Raw genomic sequence first — 17,937 nt, forward strand, 5'->3', positions numbered from 1 at the left:
AAAGACACACCAGTTTAAAGCAGATGTTAATTGTATTGTTACCAGTCGTCACTCAGAAGGTCAACTCCAGAGCTCTCCTTCCCATTTTATAGGGGAATTAAGTGTCTTTGCTCTTGAGATAGTGGCTGGGGACCATTATATTCCAAGGGTTCCTTTCGGATGGTGACTTTGTATTTGCCATAAGAAAATAATAGAGGGGCTGGGAAGGTGGCTCAGTGGTAGAGTGCATGCCTTGAATGCCAGCGGCCCTGGGTTCGATTCCTCAGCACCACATAAGCAAAAAGAAAAAAGCCGGAAGTGGCGCTGTGGCTCAAGTGGTAGAGCGCTAGCCTTGAGCTGAAGAGCTGAGGGACAGTGCCCAGGCCCAGAGTTCAGGCCCCATGACCGGACCCAAAAAAAAAAAAAAGAAAAGAAAATAATAGAAATCTTGTGGTTTCATCTCCACTAACCATGATTAAAGCATTCAATTTTGGAAATAGTAGAAAAGGAATTTTTACTCCTTTTCAGATTAAAGAACCTTTTCTATAGTATTTATAGTAAAGGACCTCAGAATGAGTCTCTGAAATTCAAAGGATGTCCTTGTTCACATGTAGCTGCCTTAACTCGGAGGTAATTAAGGACTCAAACGTGAGGCCAGAGGGTGGGACCCTCATACAGAGGCACTGGTGAGAGGAGATGCCAGGGACATGCGTGCACAGAAGAGAGGCACCGAGGACAGAGTGAGATGTGACTGCCACTCGAGCCAAGGGGGTCCTTGCTAGAGTCAGCCCTCCTGGCACCTTGGCCTTGGGCTTCCAGTTGATAAAACGTGAAAAGTGATTTGTTTTTTTTGGTTTCACTCCACTCTGTGTACTTTGCTATGCCTGTCCAGGTGAATGGAGCTATGCAGTGTGTCTTTCTGTTGCCCAACAGGTTCAATAGACCAAGCAGGAGGCTCACCGCCTTATGAAGTGAGAGACAACATTGGCAGTGTCACAAGATGTGTCTAGAAAGGGAGTGAGCAGTGAGCAGGCAGTGGCTGTGGTGCTATATGTGTGTGCTGGGAGTGAGGAGAGCCAGGTCAGTCATGGGTGGCCTGTGAGTGAACGGGACTGACAGGAAGTGACATTGTGAACTTTGTTTGAAAAGCCTGTTTGTGCAAAAGCAAGAAGAATGTGACAGACAAGCAAGGTGTCCAGAGAAGCGTGGGCCAGGAGGAAGGGCTGGCAGCTGCCATCTCTAGAAGGAGTCTGGCACTTTCTGTAGAGCTAGAATGTTCTAGGCTGTCCAGAATTGTAGTTGTTAACTACATGTGGCTATTTAACACTTCACTTATGACTAGTAGGATTTGGGAACTGAATATTCACTTTACTTGTAATTAATTACTCTCTAAATAATCCTGTGTGGCTGTAGTCTGTGAACTGGGCAACACCACAAAGTATGAGCTTTGACTTAAGTAACTCTGCTGCAGAGAAAAGTACCAGTAAAATGTTTTACACATGGGTTTCTATTTTACTCTTGTACATGAGAATGAAATGGGGAAAATAGAAATATGCACATACATTCAAGAATTCATAAAACCTTAAAAACAAATGGCCAATTTCCAATATTAAGAAGAGTTACCGGGATAGGCATCTTTGGTGCTTTGAACAGGTCTCCTTAATGACAGAGCCAATAATTCTTTAAGGTATTAGGCAGTAATTAGTCTATGTACTCTCTTTCTCTTTCTTGATTTACAAACATTATTCTGGCAGTGTGTAGAAGGTAGACCTAAAGGGCCTGAAATTAGAGGCAGAAAAGTTAGTTTGAAAAACTTGTGGCATCCTCAGCAGGGCAAGGTGGTTGAATGGAGAGAATGTCCAGATGTGTAGTCAGAAGACTTGTATGAAAAGATCCTTAAAGGAGAGCCTACGGCGACTGGCGTTTCTGAAAAAAGTAACAGGATGGGGTGTTACCCACAAAGATGTGGAACATAGAACATGAATGTGTAGGAGATCTGATGGGTGTGTAGAAAACCAACAAAGCTCTACCTGTCCATCCAGATTGTACACACACTTAGATATGTGTCTGGCACTTTCTGGAAAGGGCTAGGCTGGAGGCAGAAATTCGGAAATTTGGAAATCACTGTTACACAAAGTGACAGAAGTGAACACGATTTTTTTCTGAATAGAAGATGCAAAGGCTGATGGGGGGTAAGACAAACCTTCAAAGACCCAGGCTCAAAGGAAACAGAATCAAAACCTTACTGAAGGGTACACAAGAGCATGGGCATCCGCATTGGGGTGGAGAGGGTCTGTAGTCACGATCAGCTGTCGGGTTAAGATGATGGTCCTCCAAAGCTGAAGGAAGCCCACCACAGTCTAGATTTTGGGAGGTGGGGTAAAGAGCCTAGCAGTGAGAACCATCTGATTAGCAGACAAGAAGCGGAGTGCAGGGCAGCCTTTGAACTGAGTCCTGGGTGGGCATAGAGCTGGATTGTTGGTCTAGGTGAAGAAGGAGTTGCACTGGTTTTCTAGTCTACTGAGTCTCCTAAGGGAAGTGCCACAGTTACATGAGAAAGAGATCTCAGTGGGCAAGCTCCACCCTGCTCCAGCCAGAGCAACTTTTCTGCTCATACCACTCTGAAGAATTCATTTGAAGGAAGGTGTGCCATAATGGTAAGTTTCTCCAGTTGCAAAAGTAGTCTAAGTTCATATCGTTTGTGCCCAGTAAAAATTGTACTCTAGTGTGGCTTTAGCTCATCAAGCAATGCTTAGAAGCTTTTTTCCATTAACTGATATTTCATATTTTTAAAAGTTTATTATCAGTTATACATTTATGTAATTGATAACTAATTTGTTACCAGGAACCATGTTTTTAATGGAAGAATCTCATTACTCTCCAAGAATATTCTTAAAAAAATTTTATTGTCAAGGTGATATACAGAGGGGTTACCGTTACATAAGTAAGGTTGTGATTACATTTCTTGTCTAACTTGTAAGTTACAAGTTCATGGTAATTTGTTAATAGTAGCCATTGCATATCTATAATTTGTTAGGTGTCCACCCACTTTAAATTCTGTGACTTTCTTGTTTTTTTTTTTTTTTTTTTGGTCGGTCGTGGGGCTTGAACTCTGGGCCTGGGCACTGTCCCTCAGCTCTTCAGCTCAAGGCGAGCGCTCTACCACTTGAGCTACAGCGCCACTTCCGGTTTTCTGGTGGTTTATTGGAGATAGGAGTCTCACGGTCTCTCCTGCCCGGGCTGGCTTTGAACCGCGATCCTCAGATCTCAGCCTCCTGAGTAGCTAGGATTACAGGCATGAGCCACCAGCGCCCGGCAATTCTGTGACTTTCTTAAGAGGAGACAAGTGCTTTTATTGTTAGCTCCTTTTCGCCTCTTGGATTATTAATTATAGTGAGTTAGCAATGCTCTTTGTATACTATTGAAGAGATCCTTGCTATTGAAGAGATCCTTCCTTGTCTCATGGCCGTAAAGATAATCTCCTATATGAGTTTTTTAGAAGCTATGTATGATCTTTTATCTTTTACACTGAGATGTATAACTCATCTAGAGATGAATTTTGTGTGTGATGTGAGAAGAATCTTCATTTCTGTTCTGTGTGAGTTTTTGTTGATCCATACCATTTGTGGAAAAGGCTAGGAACTCATTTCTGCTGTTTCAGCACCCTTCCATTCTGTACTATATCACATGCAAGTCTGTCTTTTTCATATTATGTTGTTCAAGTTTGCTTTAGCTAACCTTGGTCCTTTTGGGCTTCCATATGCAACTTAGAATTGCCTTGTCAGTTTTCTTGGAAAAAAACAAGAATTTTGATTCAGATTATTGAGACTGACTCTAAAGATCTATTTATTTATTTATTTATTTATTTTTTGTCAGTCGTGGGGCTTGAACTCCGGGGCTGGGCGCTGTCCCTCAGCTCTTCAGCTGAAGGCGAGTGCTCTACCATTTGAGCTACAGCGCCACTTCCGGTTTTCTGGTGGTTTATTGGAGATAGGAGTCTCAGGGTCTTTCCTGCCTGGGCTGGCTTTGAACCGAGATCCTCAGATCTCAGCCTCCTGATTAGCTAGGATTACAGGCGTGAGCCACCAGCGCCCAGCTAAAGATCTATTTAGAAGGAAATTATGTTTGCAGTTTTGAGTCTCCAAGTTCACAAATATCTGTGCATTGCCTTATGCTATCTTTAACTTATCTCAGTTATCTTTTTGGTTTCTGAGTGGTGATCTTGTAAATCCATCATTAAACTAATTCCTAGATTTAAGATACAGTATTTTTCAGTCCTTAAGAATTAACATGTTTTGATATTTTAAAACTTACAATCTTGCCTTTTAATTCCTTTAACATACTGATTCATGGTCATTTTTAAAGTTCTATTTGTGTTATCTTTCTACTCTCATTTCCGTTTTTTTTTTTTTTTTTTTTTTGGGTCCAGTCATGGGGCCTGAACTCTGGGTCTTGGCGCTGTCCCTCAGCTCTTCAGCTCAAGGCTAGCGCTCTACCACTTGAGCCACAGCGCCACTTCCGGCTTTTTTCTTTTTGCTTATGTGGTGCTGAGGAATCGAACCCAGGACCTCATGCATGCAAGGCAAGTGCTCTACCCCTGAGCCACCTTCCCTGCCCCTTCTACTATTATTTCTCATGTTTTTGCTGTAGATTTTTTTTTTTTTTGTCCGTTTTGGGCCCTGGACTCTGGGCCTGGGCACTGTCCCTCAGCTCTTCAGCTCAAGGCTAGCGCTCTACCACTTGAGCCACAGTGCCACTTCCGGCTTTTTCTGCTTATGTGGTGCTGAGGAATCGAACCCAGGACCTCATGCATGCAAGGCAAGCACTCTACCACTGAGCCACTTCCCAGCCCCCTTGCTGTAGATTATTGCTGTCTTATATTGCTAGTTATTTCCGTTGAAGCCCTAGGGCACAAGTATGTGGAAAAGATTTTTTTTTTGTCTTTTTTTGGGGGGGTAGTATCTGGTCATGGGGTCTGAACTCTGGACCTGGGCGCTGTCCCTCAGCTCTTCAGCTCAAGGCTAGCGCTTTACCACTTGAGCCACAGCGCCACTTCGGCTTTTTTCTTTTTGCTTATGTGGTGCTGAGGAATCGAATCCAGGGCCTCATGCATACAAGGCAAGCACTCTACTACTGAGCCACCTTCCCAGCCCTTGTGGGGAAGATTTTTCACTCGAGATCATACCATGTTTGTGCATAGAGTGCTAACCTTTACTTTGGCAGAAGGAGGCTAGATACACACAGAGGAAGGAGAGGTTGTGTGGAGAAAGTGGGTTGCAGTTGGATGTCGTCTGTGAGAATTGCTTTCTTTTTCTTTTGCACCCACAGTCTGGTCTTTACATGTACAACAGACAACTGGATACTTCCCAGAGTCCCTTTCCACGGTGAGCTCACAGGCAAATCTGTTCAAGTCTGCTTAGTTCAAGCATTTGGTGGTTACTTTTCATTTAACAGACCCTTCTAGGTAAAAATTTGCCCTTATTCTTTCTTTGTTTTATAATGTCTTTAGATTTTAAAAAGAAAAAGTAAAATACTCAAAAAAGCCTCCCCTTTCTTAAACACAGTCTTTTTAGTTGTTTCAAAGGGGAAGTTGGTCTGAGTCCCATAGTTCTGCCTTCACCACAAATGGAATGCCTCCTCTGAGTATTCAATGTAATAAATGTATATCTTCTGTATCTTCTTAAAAACTCTTAGATAAAAGCAACATTTATAAAGTCTGCTTTTATACAAAAATAGAATAATAAACCTCCAGATTTAACTATCTATTGTATATTCTTTTTTTTTTTTTTTTTTTTTAATTTTTTTTATTGTAGAGATACTATACAGAGGGTTACAGTTACATGAGTGAGGTAATGAGTACACTTCCACTTCCTCTTGAACATTGTTACCCCCTCCATTGTTTTCCCCCTACCATCCCCTCCCTCCCTCCCTTCCCCAAGGTTCTTTTTTTTTTTTTTTTTTTTTTTTGATCGTGATTAAGTGATTACTTAATTTCCGGAAATTCACAGTATTGTGGAATAATGATGCTCATTTAAAGTCACAAGTTCATTCTAACTTTCCTGGAGCAAATTGTCTATCACAGTCTATAATATATAACGGTGCTCATATGTTATATACCATATATGTGATCAGCAGCATGGGGATATTTAGTAGTGGTTCAACCAGATGAGTGGGAGTTCTTTGTTTCTTAAGTCCTGTTAGTTTTGTCATATCACCTAACATTTTGGATTCATCATCCACTTATCAGGGAGACCATGTACTGTTTGTCTCTTCGTTCTTGGCTTACCTCGCTCAACATGATTCCTTCTAGCTCCATCCATTTCCCTGCAAATGCCATTATTTTGTCATTTCTAATGGCTGCATAATATTCCATTGTGTATAGATACCACAATTTTTGGATCCATTCATCTGTGGTGGGGCATCTAGGTTGTTTCCATATCCTAGCTATTGCGAACAGTGCTGCAATAAACATGGAGGTGCATGTGTCCTTGTATATTGGTTATTGTATATTCTTCAGTCCTGAGCATAACTAACTTAAACTCTTTAGTCGAGAGGGCTTTGTGTATTAATTCTATATAAGTAAGATACTTGGATATAGAAACTTAATTTAAGACTTGGCACCTGCTTAGAGTATAGGATGAGCAACTGTTGAATGCACAAAGTCCATCTCCACAGATTTCCTCCGTGTTACTCTCCATCGCTGGCTGGTGGCTTGCCTTGCCTGTTTCATAATGGCAATCTGCCCTGGAGTTTTGCAGTGGTGAGGTGTACCTCTAATATGAACTGTCTGTCTGGCAGCAGTTGTGGGTATGCATGCCTGGGGTAGCACAGAGACCCTGGTTTTGGGAACCTGAGTGGTCTTTGTACAGCCATAACAGGATCCAGTTGTGTCTTGAACTGCTTCTGCAAGAACAAGGAGAGGACAGCTCCCTAGAATGAGTATTGTAGGTGTGTCCAGCACTGAGGTCCATGACCCTATCCATAGTTCTCTTCGAGATAGCCGTGTGGAGGGGGTCTGCAGGCTGGCTCCTGTCTTCCTGTGCCGGTGGGGCACTCTGTTCTTGGCTACCCTTGGTTTGTGTGGTGTTACCTGGTTGCTGCCTTCCTGAAGTCCTTTTAAGCTATGGGGGACCATTTTTTTTTTCATTAAAAAATTTTTTTGGGGTCTGGTCATGGCCTGAACTCTAGGTCTTGGCGCTGTCCCTCAGCTCTTCAGCTCAAGGCTAGCGCTCTACCACTTGAGCCACAGCACCACTTCCGGCTTTTTTCTTTTTGCTTATGAGGTGCTGAGGAATCGAACCCAGGGCCTCATGCATGCAAGGCAAGCACTCTACCACTTAGCCACCTTCCCAGCCCCTCACTTGGCTTTTTTGCTCAATGTTGGTGCACTACCTCTTGAGCCACTCCTCTATTTCCGGCTTTTTAATGGCTAATGGAAATAAGATAAAAATCTCAGAGACTTCCCCCTGAGCTGTATTTGAATCAAGATCCTCAGATCGGGCTGGGAAGGTGGCTCAGTGGTAGAGCGCTTGCCTTGCATGCCAGAGGCCCTGGGTTCGATTCCTCAGCACCACATAAGCAAAAAGAAAAAAGCCAGAAGTGGCGCTGTGGCTCAAGTGGTAGAGCGCTAGCCTGAGCCTCAGATCTCAGCTGCCTGAGTAGCTAGGATTGCAGGTGTGAGCTATCAGTGCCAGGCTAGATTTTTCTTTTGATGTGTATTCTTGTGAATTCTAACACATGGGTGGATTTATGTAACTGCCATTATAGTAAAAGTATAGTACAGCAGTTATCCCAGAATATTCCTTATGCCCTTCCTTTGCAGCCATTGCTTCCTAGCTCCAACTTTGACAAGTTTTCTGCAACCATTGGCATGTTCTCTACAATCCTGACATGTTCCCTGCCACCCTGACAGACATGTTCCCTGTAATCCTTATAAGTACCGTGTGCTAACTGATTGCACCACTCAAGCTCCAATGTTCCCTGTAACTACTGGCATGTTCCCTGTAACTACAGACATGTTCCCTGTAACTACTGACATGTTCCCTGCCACCCTGACATGTTCCCTGTAACTACTGACATGTTCCCTGTCCTTACCATTTTGTCTTTTCAAGACTGTCAAAATGGGATCATACAGTATGCCATCTTTTGAGAACAGTTTCTTTGAGAACAGTTTCTTTAACTCAGTGTAATGTCTTTGAGATTTACTACACTTTTCACAAATCTGGTCCATTCCTTCTTTTTCTGAGTTGTTTTTTATGACATAATTACACTATGTTCTGTCTGGGCTATTTTCAGTTTGGAGCAATTGTGAATGAAAATACTATTGCCATCTGCATGTGGGTTTTTATTTGAACATAAATCTATTTAAGGCAGATAGCCAAGACTGCTGTTACATGTTTAGCGTTATAAAAAGAAACCTTCTACGTTGTTTTCTAGAGTGGCTATGCCATTTTGCACACCCTCTAGCAAGAAATAGGAGTCTTATTGCTCCCTAACATGTATCAGCTCTTGATTTTGTCAGAGTTTTGAAAAGTTTTAACCTTTCTAATAGTTATATTGTAGTATTGCATGATGTTTTTAATTTCTGCTTCCCTAATAGAAGGAAACAGTTAAGGCCAGAAATCAAGTGAGGTCCCAGTGGCTCACACCTGTGATCCTCACCACTCCAAAGGCTAAGGACCTGGAGGATTGTGGTTTGAAGCCAACCTGGAAAAAATGTCTGTGAGACTCCATCTCCAGGTAGCCAGAAAAATGCAGGGCTGGAGGCATGGCTCAAGTACAGAGCACCAGTTGTGAACAGTAAAAACAAATGAAAGGCCCTGAATTCAAATACCTGGGGCCAGCTTCAAACAACCAACCAACCAAAACCCAAAACAGATTAAAAACGTAAAAAATAGGAAAAATAAACAAGCAAAAATCCAGGAATTTGAAAAGAATGTAAAAGTAATAAACTCCTAATACAACTGAGGAAAAAAATGTAGATCATGCTGAGCATCAGTTGCTTAATGCCTGTAATCCTAGCTACTTTGGAGGCTGAGATCTCAGGATTATGGTTCAAAGCCAGCCCAGGCAGGAAAATCCATGAGACTCTTATCTCCAGGCAGGCACCAAAAAGCCAGAAGTGGAGGTATGGCTCAAGTGGTAGAGTGCTGGCCTTGAGCACAAAGTTCAGGGCCTGCGTTAAAGCTTCAGGATCAGCACACACACACACCACATTAAATATGTAGATTACCAATTACAAATTACCAAAAATCAGGGATAAAAGACCCCCACAGAAATTAAAAGGATGGTAAGAGATTGAAGGCTTTGCTGTCCATATCCTTTCAAACAACTTGGGTGAAATGGAACAATTTCTTGATAGTCATGTACTACCAAAACTTACCCATAAAGGGGTAAATGACATGACTAGTCCTATAACAATTGTTATCTCGTAAAAGAATAATTCTTTAATAAGAGCTCAATAATCCTTTAGTAAAATAAATCAAATTTGTAGTTTAAAAAACCTCCCAAAAGAGAAATCTTACAAACTGGTGTTGTTGGCAAGTAGACATTCTAAAAATAAATAATTCCACACGATTGCTTCCTGTGTGTGTGTGTGTGTGTGTGTGTGTGTGTGTGTGTGTGTGTGTGTGTGTGTGTGTGTGTGTGTGTGTGTGTGTGTGTGTGTGTGTGTGTGTGTGTGTGTGTGTGTGTGTGTGTGTTGGCAAGTAGACATTCTAAAAATAAATAATTCCACACGATTGCTTCGTGTGTGTGTGTGTGTGTGTGTGTGTGTGTGTGTGTTTGTGTGTCTGTGGGTGGTCCTGGGCCTTGAACTCAGGGCCTGGGTACTGTCCCTGTTTTGTACTCAAGGCTAGCACTCTTGCATCTAAGTTACAGCTCGGCTTTTGGTGACTAATTGAAGATAAGAGTTTTGTGAACTTTTCCTGCTCAGGCTGGCTTTCAGATAGCTACAATTACAGATGAGAGCAGGGCGACTTCCATATATTTTTGAACTTTTTCTTTAAAACAATTTTAGACTCATATATAAGAAGTGACAGAAATAGTACATAGAACACATCTAGTGTTCCCCAACAACATACAACCACAACACATTGTTAAAGCCACCTGCCATACGTTATTAACTACAAAGAGGTGTGTGCTTTTTATGCTGGAGACCTTAAAGAATTTAAAAGTGCTTGAAATACAGCAGAAAAAGCCAAGCCAGAGCACAAGGCCCCAGTACCGCACACACAAAGGAAGTGTGTGTCAAGTATGAAATACAATCTGTCTCACACTCTACCAAAGCCAAATAAGCAAGTTCTTCTCCCTCTAGACATTTTTTCTGCATATATACTAACATATATCAAATGCAGATAGTTTTGTCAGAACACATTAATGCTAAATAAATACTGTTTTCAGCTTTCTATTTTTACTCAGTAGGAAAACATTCTTCATAAATAAAACCAATCCTCCAGTACCCCAAGTATCAGGGCAGTTTTTTGTTTGTTTTCATCTGTCGTGGGGCTTGAACTCTGGGTCTGGGCACTGTCCCTGAACTCTTCAGCTCAAGGCTAGTGCTCTTATCACATGAGCCACAGCACCACTTCTGGTTTTCTGGTGGTTAACTGGAGATAAGAGTCTCATGGACTTTTCCTACCTGGGCTGGCTTTGAACTGCCATCCTCAGATCTCAGCCTCCTGAGTAGCTAGGATTATTGATGTGAGGAGCCACCGCACCCGGCCAGGGCAGTTTTTTAAGACTTTCTTTTTCTTCTTTTTTTCCTAGTGAATACTTTGGCTGTCTCTAGTTATTTGCTGTCACACACAGCATGTGGTACCCATCTTGTTCCTGACCTTCACGGGTAATGATAGGCTTTTGAGCATGTGTTTTGAGAAGTCTGGCCGGTTGGTCAAGAGCCTTGGAGCTGTGTCTTGGGATTTGGGACCCTGGGTGAGGCTCGTGTGCAGTGAAGATCAGCTGAAGCCACGTATTTTGTCCTACCTGAGGAGGGGAGAAGAGCCACCTGCCTTGCAGACCATAAGGAAAGTCTATCCAGAGGACAGAGGAGAGTGCTGCTGCCTACTAAAGTTCCTGCAGCACCCTCTGGGACACTCCAGTTCTGTCACTGCCCTGGGGAGCAAGGCGCGGCTGTGCATCTCTAGTGTCTGTGTTTCATTGTTTACCATGAGAGAGTTCTGAATTGGATTTGTATTCCTTCTCCACTAGCTTGCCAGTTTTGTGCCTGTACTCCATTCTAGAACCCTGTTGTTCTATATGTAGCAAGAAACTTTATTCTACAGTGTGTGTACACATGCCAATGTGTGTTTACCTGGGTATGTAAAAATACAGTAACTGATTGTACATGAAAATAGAATACAGGTAGTCCCTGACTTGTAATGGTTTGACTTAGAGTTTTTCAGCTTTACTCTGGTTTAAAACAGTATGTATTCAGTAGAATTTTTTATGCATATTTGAATTTTTATCTTTTCCCAAACTAGTGATACAGATTGTTATCTTCTTGTGATGCCCAGCTATACACTGTGTAAGTATTCTGAGCATGTTTGAGTTAGGCTAGGCTAAGTTAGGATACTTTGCAGATTCAGGGTATCACGTACATTTTTTTTTGACATAGAGTATGTTCAACTTGTGATGGATTTATTAATACATAACTACATTGTAAACTGAGGAGCATATATCTGATTATGTTCAATTGCTTCTGTTATAAAAATGAAATGGGCTCTGGGGTTTAGTGAGTACCAACCGGGAGTTAGTATGTTTAATATCTTGATGTTCTTTGGTACCTTCACCATTTTTTTTTGGGGGGGGGCTTGAACTCAGGGCCTGGATGCTATCCCTGAGCTCTTTTGCTCAAGGCTGGCACACTACTACTTTGAGTCACAGCTCAGTTTCCAAGTCATCTTCGTGTGCATGTGAGTGTGCACACGTGTGTTTATGTGTATGTGTGTATGCTGGCTTTGGGGCTTGAACTCAGGGGCTACTACTCTCTCTAAGCTGTTTTGTTCAAGGCTAGCACTATATAACTTGGGCCATATATCTACTTCCAGGTTTTTGTTGGTTAATTAGAGATAAGAGTCTCATGAACTTGGCTACACAGGTTGGCTTTGACTCACAATCCTCTGACCTTAGTTCTTGAGTAGCTAGAGTTAGTATGAGTCACCAGTATCTGGCTCTTGATGTTCTTGATACCTTCACCATTTTGATGTTGCTTGAAATGGAACCATAGTGAGGATGGATGGTTTCTAGGAAATGAATACTTATTCTGATAAATGAATTTCTCTGCTTTTACCAGTGGCTTATCAATTTTAGTTTAATACGGCAGCATTTACTCTCCATTTGTCACATTTGTGGAAACAAACTTTATTGCTTGATGATGCTTTAGCTGGGCACTGGTGGTTCACACCTGTAATCTTAGCTACTCAGGAGGCTGATATCTAAGGATTCAAAGCCAGCCTGGGCAGGAAAGTCCATGAGACTCTTATGTCCAATTAACCAGCAAAAAATTGGAAAAAAAAAAAGCCCGAAGTGGAACTGTGGCTCACTAGTAGAGCACTGGCCTTGAGAAAGAAAGCTCAGGGACAGTACTCAGGCCATATTAAAGCCCTGGCTTAAGCCATGTTTAAGAACTGGCACACACATGCACATCTGTACGTGCATGTGCATGCATATATACACACCCACCCACATATGCTTTGAAGTACACAAGTTCAAAATACTGAAACTTTGCAGGTAGTTTAGGGAGCAGGTGAGGATGGTCAGTCACACTGACAGTCTGAGCGTACAGGGAGTGGAGAACGCACTTCCAGAAAGACCTGGGTGGCTTGCTCAGAGCCTGGGGTCTCAATGTGAGGTGAGGGGGTCTTGGAGTTAGACTGTAGGTCAGCTGTACTCATCACTGAGGATGGTCTTCAGAAAAATATCAAGGATCCACTATTAGCATTCCCAGTTCTATGTAGTGTGTGAAGACTTAGGTATGCTTCCCTGAAGTTTGTTTCCTACTTCATTCCCAGGTTTTAGGCTGTTATTTGTGGTAGTTTATGAGGATAGCAGTCCTTTTTCCTGATCCTCACCCAGGAACACCTCCTGGCTGAGGATAGCTAGGTCTGCGAGGTTCTTTTTGAGTGCTCTCAGACCTTGAACCTGTACAGACTTCATCTGAAAATCTTAGTAGTTGCAGATATAGATTTGGTTGAAGTGTGGCCTGAGTTGCACTTTTGATAAGCTCCTAGGGGATGCTGATCATTATTTTAGAAGCTTTATTATTTGTATGCAGTGAAGGCCTATGAACAGAGTATAAGTTGTATAATCACCATCACAGTCATCTCACAGCAGAGTTTTACCATCCCAGATTCCCTGGCCCCTCTGGTGACATCTCCCCCATCCTTCCAGCCACTGTCAGTCCTGTGCTGTGCATTCCAGTAAGGGGGATAATTCAGTGTGTAACTCTGTGAATCTGGTATCTTTGTTCAGCCGCTGACATAGGAGATCTGCTCAAATTGCTGTGTGTCAGTGATCTGTTCCTTTTTATCAAATGGCTTCCCATGATGTGGATCCATCAGAGTTTATCTAGTCACCTAGATGAAAGACATGAATATGTTGCTTTTAGCTTTTAGGTGATAAATTTTTTATCAAAACCTTGGAACTTTAGAGGATATGTGACTATTTCTTTAATCATTATTTTTAGGTGACATCACTCAGAAAGGATATGAGAAGAAAAGGGCAAAGCTTCTGGCACGTTGCATTCCACTTATTCAAGGTAAGGTCAGGACACTCAGGTGTTTCATAACAATTACATGTCCATTCCCTCCATTCCTTATCAGTAGAGTATTGGAGCAAGGCGATAGAAACAGAAAAGGGATTTGAACAGAGAAGAAAGTCAAGCTATCCCTGTGTACAGATGATTCTATGTCTGAAGGAGCGTATCCTAGAGCTGATAAATACCTTTGGCAAAGGAACAGGAATCAACCCACCAAAATTAGTAACTTTTCTGTATGTCTACAATGAGTAGGAAACAATTCTGTTTACCATAGCTTAAAAAAGCCTAAAATAAAAAACAAACTCTAGGAATAAACATAACCAAGGAAGTAAAGGCCCTCTACAATGAAAGTGACAAAACTCTAAGAAAGAAATTGAAAATGGCACCAGGAAGTAGAAAGACCTCCATGTTCACGGATGAACAAAATTAATATCATGAAAAGGACCAAGTAACTAACAAAGGCTGTCTACAAAATTTAATGCAATACCATAAAAATTTAAATGTCATTCTTCACAGAAATAAACAATCCAAAAAATTCATATGGAACCACAAAAGACCCCAAATAGTCAAAGCAAGTCCAGACAGAAATAACCAAAAAACAAAACCAATGCTGGAGGTTTTATAATTACAGACTTCAAACTTTACTACAGAGCTGTAGTAAGAAAAGCAGCTTGGTACACAGATATGAAGACCAGTGCAATGGCTAGATGGCCCAGAAATGAACCATGTACCTACAGTATCTGATGTTTGACAAGGGAGCTAAAAGTATGTTGGAACAAAGCTTCTTCAACAAATGGTGCAGGGAAAACTGGGCATCCATGTGCAGAAGACTGACACTGGATCCCTGTTTCTTACCTTGCACTAAGATTGTATCAGAATGCATCAAAGACTTCAATGTGAAACCAGAAACGTTGAAACTAATACAGGAAGGACTAAGAAAAGCATTATAACTTACTGGCACAGGTAAGAACTTCCTGAGTAAAATTCTAAGAGTCTGGCAAACTGGAGAGAGAATTGACAAAAGTGATTACATGAAGTTAAAAGTTCCTGCACAGCTGGGTGCCAGTGGCTCAAGCCTGTAATCCTAGCTACTCAAGAGGCTGAGATATGAGGACCATGGTTCAAAGCCAGCCTGGGCAGGAAAGTCTGTGAGACTTATCTCCAATGAACCACCAGAAAACTGGAAGTGGCGCTGTGGCTCAAGTGGTAGAGTGCTAGCCTTGAGCTGAAGAGCTGAGGAACAGTGCCCAGGCCCAGAGTTCAAGCTCCATAACTGACAAAAAAAAAAGTTTCTGCACAGTGAAGGCCATATTTACTGTGCTACAAAGAAAGCCTACAGAATGGGCAAGGATGGTTGTCAGCTATAGCTCTGATAGGGGTCCAATATCTAGAATATACAAGCACAAGAAGCTAAATCCTTGAAGAATGAATAACCTAATTAAAAAATGGACAAATGAGCTAAATAGAGATTTCACAGAAGTAAAAATGGCCAGTAACACTTGAAGAAATGTTTAACATCTCTGGCCATATGGAAATACAAATAAAAATAACATTGAGATTTCACCTCACGCCAGTAAGATTGGCCATCATCAAAAATACAAACAAGAACAAATGTGGGCAGGGATAAAAAGGAACCCTATTACTCTGTTGGTGAGAATGTAAACAAACTAGCACAATCACTTTTGAAGGTAGTTTGGAGACACCTCAAAAAAAAAAAAACCAACTAACATAGACCTACTCTATGATCCAGCCGTACCACTCTTGAGCATCTGTCTGAATATTACAAGTCAGTATACAATAAAGACACTTGCACATCCATGTTATTGCACTATTTACCATAGCCAAGTTATAGAAATAGTCCAGATGCCTTACAATCGATGTGGTCAAGAAAGAAATGTGGTGTAGGTATGTATGTTTATGTATACATTGGAATTTTACTCATTTATCAGAAAGAATAATAGAGAAATGGATGTGCCTGGGAATTTTTTTTATGTGAAGTAAAGTAAGTAAGGTTCAGAGAGACAATCAGTGCATGTTTTCTCTCATATGTGGAAGTTAGATCTAAATTACAAACCTATGAAAACATATACAAGGTTAAAGCATATACAAACGAATTGAATAAAGCATGGTATACTCAGGAGGATTCGAATGGAGTAACTCCTGAAGAACTAGTGAATAGTTCAACAAGAAGCTGAAACATGTTTTGTCAGCGGTAAGGGAGGGTGATGGAATTGAAACAGCCAAATGGAGAAAGGAAAGGTAGATGAATACATTCAAGTACAGTCAATGAGAAAATGGAACAAGGTAATTTGTGAGTATGGTTAGGGTTTGGAGAAACGGGGAAAACAAAGGAGAGGGTGACATTGATCAAGATACATTGTACTTATAAACTCATAGGCTGAATTAAAACCTTTGTGCAACTGCTTAAAGAGAACAATGTTGACATGTTTCATATTTTATTAAGAACTGCAAAAATAGTGTGTCTAATGTTAGGTAATGAAAGTCAAGAGTAAGGTGATCATTTCCAGCTCTGGCTTGTTATAGCTCCTACTCCCAAATAGGGCGTATTTTATTTTCAAGGTCTTAAAGCCTTACTAGGCTAGAACATATAAAATTTGTTTTTCTTTCTCTCCATTTGATTGACGTATAGATTCCAAACGTTCATCATTCATTTGTGGAACATAAGGTAATTCTAAAATTTACGTACAAGTATAAAAGGTTAAGAGATCCAAAATACACTAAGAAGAAAATGTTGTGGGAATTTGCCTGAGTAGATATGAAGAGTAACAGAGTTGTCACTGAGACGTGGTGGATTTCAGGAGTTGATAACCAGAACAGAAAGCCCAGTCCAAATGCAGACATGCAGGTGTGTGGATTGGCATGCTAAAGGAGTAGCGTCTTGACCACGGGGCTGACAGAGTTCCCTGTCCATGTGTGAAACACAGCACTGGATACTAAAGTTGTTGGATTATTAGGCTGAAAGTGGCAGGCAGAAACCATGTAGAGCATCTGGAAAATCCTAGAGGAAGGTCATCACCATCTTGAGACGGTATATTGAAGATACCATATCAACGAGCATACAGTAAGGGATTGACGTAAAACCTTGGACTACGTTAATATTGATAGCTTCTTCTTTTTTTAAAAATCAAAACCACAGAGAGATCGAAAAGACACAAATAACCGAAAAAGACTATACTAAAATGTCTAGAAGACCTTGCTGCAGGAGTGATGTTCGCTCCTGCTGCACTGTAGTGTGAGTCCTGGTCGGGAGTGGCAGCAGAGATCCAGTCTCCTAACACAGCCAGAGACAGGCAGAGGGTCAAACAGGCATTACATAAGAGGAAATCCTAATAACCAATAAGCAGATAGATGCATAACTCTAGCAATCAGAGAAACACAGACTGAAGCTACAGCAGGTGACTTGCATCACACTGTGAAGGCCATAGATTCATCAATAGCCCCTCAAATGAGCATGAACTGTGTGTGAGAATCTTGATCACGGTTCCAGCCTGTCCAGGACCTCAACATCATCCAACAGAATTGAGACTGGAAAGCCAGAGACCTACATGTCTCAGCAAGAATGAATCTCAATGAAAGGAGCTATCATGGAGGAATGTTGCCAACACACCAGCACGGGCTGTGTAGAGAGAGACTTTTATGGCAGGTGAAAGCAGAAAATGGAATGGCTTTCCAGAATGTGGACTTGAGATTTGAAAGGGCTCAGGATCCTAACTCACCTGAGTGCTTTATTTCTTAAATGGTGCTATGGGTACATTGATTCTTTCTGTGTAGTTCTTAAACTACTCACATGCTTTATACTACCTGTGTTGGTATGATATATCTTATAATATGTCAACAACAAAAATAATGATGAGGGGGTGGGAAGGTGGCTCAGTGGTAGAGCGCTTGCCTTGCATGCCTGAGTTCCTGGGTTTGACTCCTCAGCACCACATAAGCAAAAAGAAAAAAGCCAAAGTGGCGCTGTGGCTCAAGTGGTATAGCGCTAGCCTTGAGCTGAAGAGCTGAGGGACAGCACCCAGGCCCAGAGTTCACGACCGGAACCCCTCCTCCCCCCAAAAATAATAATGATGAGAAGACAGTTTATATACTGATACTTTTGTTGGTGCTGTTGTTTTACTGGTACTGAAGGCTGAACTCAGGCCCGTTCACCCTTACTCAGCTTTCTTGCACATAGCTGGCAT

The 17,937-nt window shown here is 41.6% G+C and overlaps 1 protein-coding gene across 2 annotated transcripts in view; it reads left to right on the forward strand.

Moving 5' to 3' along the window:
• The window catches only part of LOC138821431 (disco-interacting protein 2 homolog A), a 95,740-nt gene that overhangs the window by 5,477 nt on the left and 72,326 nt on the right, over positions 1-17,937 (forward strand). For both annotated transcript variants that reach the window (XM_070013640.1, XM_070013638.1), the window contains exon 2: positions 13,664-13,735. In XM_070013640.1, coding sequence (XP_069869741.1) covers positions 13,664-13,735 — 72 coding nt within the window. The remainder of the gene's footprint in view (positions 1-13,663; positions 13,736-17,937) is intronic.

This window comes from Dipodomys merriami, unplaced genomic scaffold (assembly GCF_024711535.1).
Source record: "Dipodomys merriami isolate MVZ:Mamm:240054 unplaced genomic scaffold, mDipMer1.0.p SCAF_918, whole genome shotgun sequence".
NCBI lineage: Eukaryota > Metazoa > Chordata > Mammalia > Rodentia > Heteromyidae > Dipodomys > Dipodomys merriami.